Raw genomic sequence first — 4,225 nt, forward strand, 5'->3', positions numbered from 1 at the left:
CAATGCAACACAACTCCAGATTCTGCTAAATCTTCCTGAAGGTCTTTTGCCGTCAATTGGGGGTTTGATTTGTCTTTCTAGCAATCCTATGAGCAGCTGTCCCTGAATTTTTTCTTCCAGACCTTCTCTTGACCTCTACTATCCCTGTTAACTGCCATTTCTTAATTACATTTCAAACTAAGAAAATGGCAATCTGAAAATGATTTGCTATCTTTTGATAGCCTTCTCCTGCTTTATAGGCCTCAAACATTTTCATTTTCAGAGTGCCAGGCAGCTGCTAAGAAGAACCCATGGCTGCTGTTTTTTGGGACAAGGTTAGAGTCTGGGTATTTATAAAGCTTTGAAATATGCATCACCTCCTTTATTTTTTTTCTAAAAATTGTAATGATCATTGAGAAGACCTTTGCGTTTGCCCTCATTAAACCACTATGGGTCTATAGTGTCAATATAAATTACAAAAATTAAATCTAAGGGACAGTTTTGTAACTTGCGTATTGACAACAATTATACAGTATACTACATTACTACATTCAAGTTATTGGAGAATTGTGACCAGGACCTCACATTTTGCAACAAAACTTCTAGGCCATTATCATAAAACATATTTTCTGTGTTCAGTGATGGAATTTGAGAATTGTAGACTGAGGATATCTGTTAAAAAATATTTTCTTCACACCTTCTTTGACTTCTTTGTTTCTTATGCTATAAATAATGGGGTTAAACATGGGAGTAACAACAGTATATAGAATGGACACAGATCTGTCTCGAACAACAGAGTAGCTTCCCCGAGGACGTAAATATGTGAAAACAATGGCACCATAGTAAAGAGAAACAACTGAAAGGTGGGAAAAGCAAGTAGAGAAGACTTTGCGCCTTCCAGTGCTTGAGTGGATCCTCAAGATTGTCGAAATGATTTGAACATAGGACAGAAGTGTCAATATAAAAGAGCAGAGACCTACAATTCCACCTGAGATATATACTGCTATTTCATTCATTAAAGTGTCTTTACAAGACAGTCGGAAGAGAGGAGGCATCTCACAGAAGTAGTGATTCACATGTTTAGATCTACAGTAGGGTAGCCGGAAAGTAGTATATGCATAGTAAATTGAGTTCAAGAAATTTGAAGACCAGGTTCCAACAGAAAGAAGAACACAAAGCTTTAGGTTCATGATGGTGTTGTAGTGTAAGGGACGACAGATGGCCACATATCTATCATAGGCCATGATTGCCAAAATAATACACTCTGTTCCTCCCAAAGCAAGATGGAAATACATCTGAAAGGCACATCCCCAGAATGAAATGCTCTTATTTTTAGTCAATGTATTCATCAGAAGTTTTGGCACGATGGTGGAGGAAAAGCAGAGGTCAATTAATGAGAGGTTACTGAGAAAAAAGTACATGGGGGTCTGAAGTTGGGGTTCTGTTTTTACCACTACAATGATCAAAAAGTTGCCTGTTACAGTGACTATATACATGGTCAATAATATTACAAAATATAATGGTTGGAGGAATGAATTAGTGGAAAGACCAATCAAGATAAATCTGTAGGTAAATGTTTCATTTGAGTTTTTCATATCATGTGTCAGTGGTAACCTAAAGGAAACATCAGTGGTTAATTCTGTGTTCTTCATCTACCGATTTACAATAATTTACTGGTACATTTTTGTAAATAGTACAATCCAATAAATGGTGTCAGCCTATGATAAAAATATATATTTTTATAAGCATTAATGTAATTTACTTTTAAGAATTTATCCAGGCCCTTTTGAAAATTGTCCACTGTTCCTGCTGTGATCACGTCCTGTGGAAGTCTATTCCACAGATTCACAGTTATCATGGTAATGAAACCTTGATGCTTTTGGAGACTGAACTTTTTCTTCTCCGGATGGAGGAAGTTCCCCCTTGTTTTTTTTAGATGATTTTACATGGATCAGCTTCTCATTATATTTTTTGTACGGCCCATTTATAGATCTGTATAGGTTAATCATGTCCCCCCTTAGGCGACTTTCCTAATAACTAAGACCTCCATGCCCCTTATCAGTTTAGTCGCTCTCCTCTATACTTTCTCCATCTCCAGGGCTTTCTATGGACTGGTGCCCAGAACTGAACTGCATATTCCAGATGAGGCCGCACCAAAGCTTCGTAAAGTGGTAATATTACATCCCTGCCCCACGAGTCCATGTCTCGTTTAATACATGACAATATCCTGGTGGCCTTAGAAGAAGCGGATTGACATTGTATGCTGTTATTTGATCTATGATCTACAAGGACAATCCTTCTCTAGAAGTGACTCCCCCAGTGTTACATCCCCTAGGACATATGATGCACGTAGATTATTACTACCCAGATGGAGAACTTTACAATTATCCACATTGAACCCTATTTGCCAAGTTTTTTCTCAATGACTCAGAGTGTCCAAGTCAGCTTGTAGTTTTTGGACATCTTCCTTAGACTGCACTGCTAGACTACTACATAGCTTGGTGTCATCTGCAAAAATAAAGGTGCTATTAATCCCACCCCCCATATCATTATTAAATAAATTAAATAACAAGGGACCCAGCACCGAACCTTGGGGTACACCACTTATAACACCACTTAGAAATCATTGACCACAACTCTCTGGACACGGTCGTTCAGCCAGTTTTCAATCCAATTACACACTATACTTTCTAAGACTAGAGATCTCATTTTACCTATTAAACATCTATGAGGGATAGTATCAAATGCCTTTGCAAAATCCAACAACACTACATCCACAGCCGCCCCTCTGTTCAGGCTTCTACTCACCTCACTACATGCATAGCTGCCCCTCTGTCCAGGCTTCTACTCACTGCTTAATAAAAAACAAATCCCTGAGAGTCCTTCAAATATTTTTCCAACAACAGAAGTTAAACGTACTGGTCTATAATTACCTGTCAAGGACTTGGAGCCCTTTTTGAATATGGGCACCACATTTGCCTTGTGCCAGTCACTTGGCACTGTACCAGTCTCTAGAGAATCTCTCTAAAACAGCGCTGTAGTTGGTAAGCTGCAAGGAGGCCGCAACAATCACGGGAGCGTTGTAAGCTCTTCAAACAGCTGATCGGCGAGGATCACGAGTGTTGGACCCTGCCAATCTCACATTGATTATGTATCCTGAGGATAGGTTATCAATATGTAAATCCCAGAGAACCCCATTAATATGTGGTCATCACCCAGCTAACCACAGGTTTCCCTTCAGATTGAGGTTGAAACTGAATCCTAGCTGACCTCACTAAGAGCATTTATAATTTTTGAAAATTTTTATAGAATCAACTTTGGCCCATCCATTTGTGATGTTGCCATAAGAATTCGGGTGATATAACACCAACAAGAGGACTAGAGCTCCCAAAGTCCATTGGCCATGAGTTTTGTTTTGTCCCATCAGATGCTGCATTACAGAGATATTCTTCCCTGGGCAATACCTTCATTATACTACGGCATAGGGTGGCTCCATACATTGGAGAGCCTATGGCCCTATAGCACTGACTAGAGATAAGCACATTTTTTTAAAATTCAATGCGGCCAGTTCGCCGAATTTTTTTTAAAGAATTTGGTTCCATACAAATTTATTTGCAGTGAATCGCATTAAAAAAAATGGCTATTTCCTGGCTGCAGAGAGCCTTTATAGGGGTGTAGAACACTGTGCCTTGCAGCGACACGCATAGGGAGACTGCTTTGGTAGTAAAATAATATGTCCATATGACATGCAGATGACAGACATCGCTCTTCGAATCACTGCACACTTCACTTATTTGGGCAGTCACGAGGCCAAAACTGACCAAATAATTCAAGAATGAACTCAGCCTTACAGGTCGATGTTAGCACCAAGAAGAAGCGCACTCCTTTTACATCGTCATCAGCTGATTCCACATAGATGTCTACATAACCTGTTCTATTAAACACTTATACAAGTAGAGCCCCCCGACAGAGTGGAGAGGGTGACAGCAGTAAGTTTGTGTTGATGTCACTGATTATTTTGCCCTTCCTCTGATCCGTCAGAACAATAACCCCCAAAAAACGGATCCTGTCTGTTAAGCATCCGCCTTCACTCGGTCAGCATTTGGTCAGTAATCCATCAGTATTGCTAATGCCAAAAAAAGCAGGAGTGGATGCAAAACAGAGATGACACGTGAATGGAATATCTGCATGTTTTCTGTGATTTGTACCCACTCCTGCTTTTGGCTACCAAATCACAAGCCAATTC

General features: G+C 39.6%; 1 protein-coding gene across 1 annotated transcript; it reads right to left on the reverse strand.

Annotated features, from left to right (window-relative positions):
- Positions 1-614: 614 nt before the first annotated feature.
- LOC120981557 (olfactory receptor 5V1-like) lies at positions 615-1,574 on the reverse strand. The gene has a single exon (XM_040411095.1). It carries the CDS (start codon positions 1,572-1,574, stop codon positions 615-617), a length of 960 nt encoding a protein of 319 aa, XP_040267029.1.
- Between the last annotated feature and the right edge of the window lie 2,651 nt (positions 1,575-4,225).

Source organism: Bufo bufo, chromosome 11 (assembly GCF_905171765.1).
Source record: "Bufo bufo chromosome 11, aBufBuf1.1, whole genome shotgun sequence".
Classification (NCBI taxonomy): domain Eukaryota; kingdom Metazoa; phylum Chordata; class Amphibia; order Anura; family Bufonidae; genus Bufo; species Bufo bufo.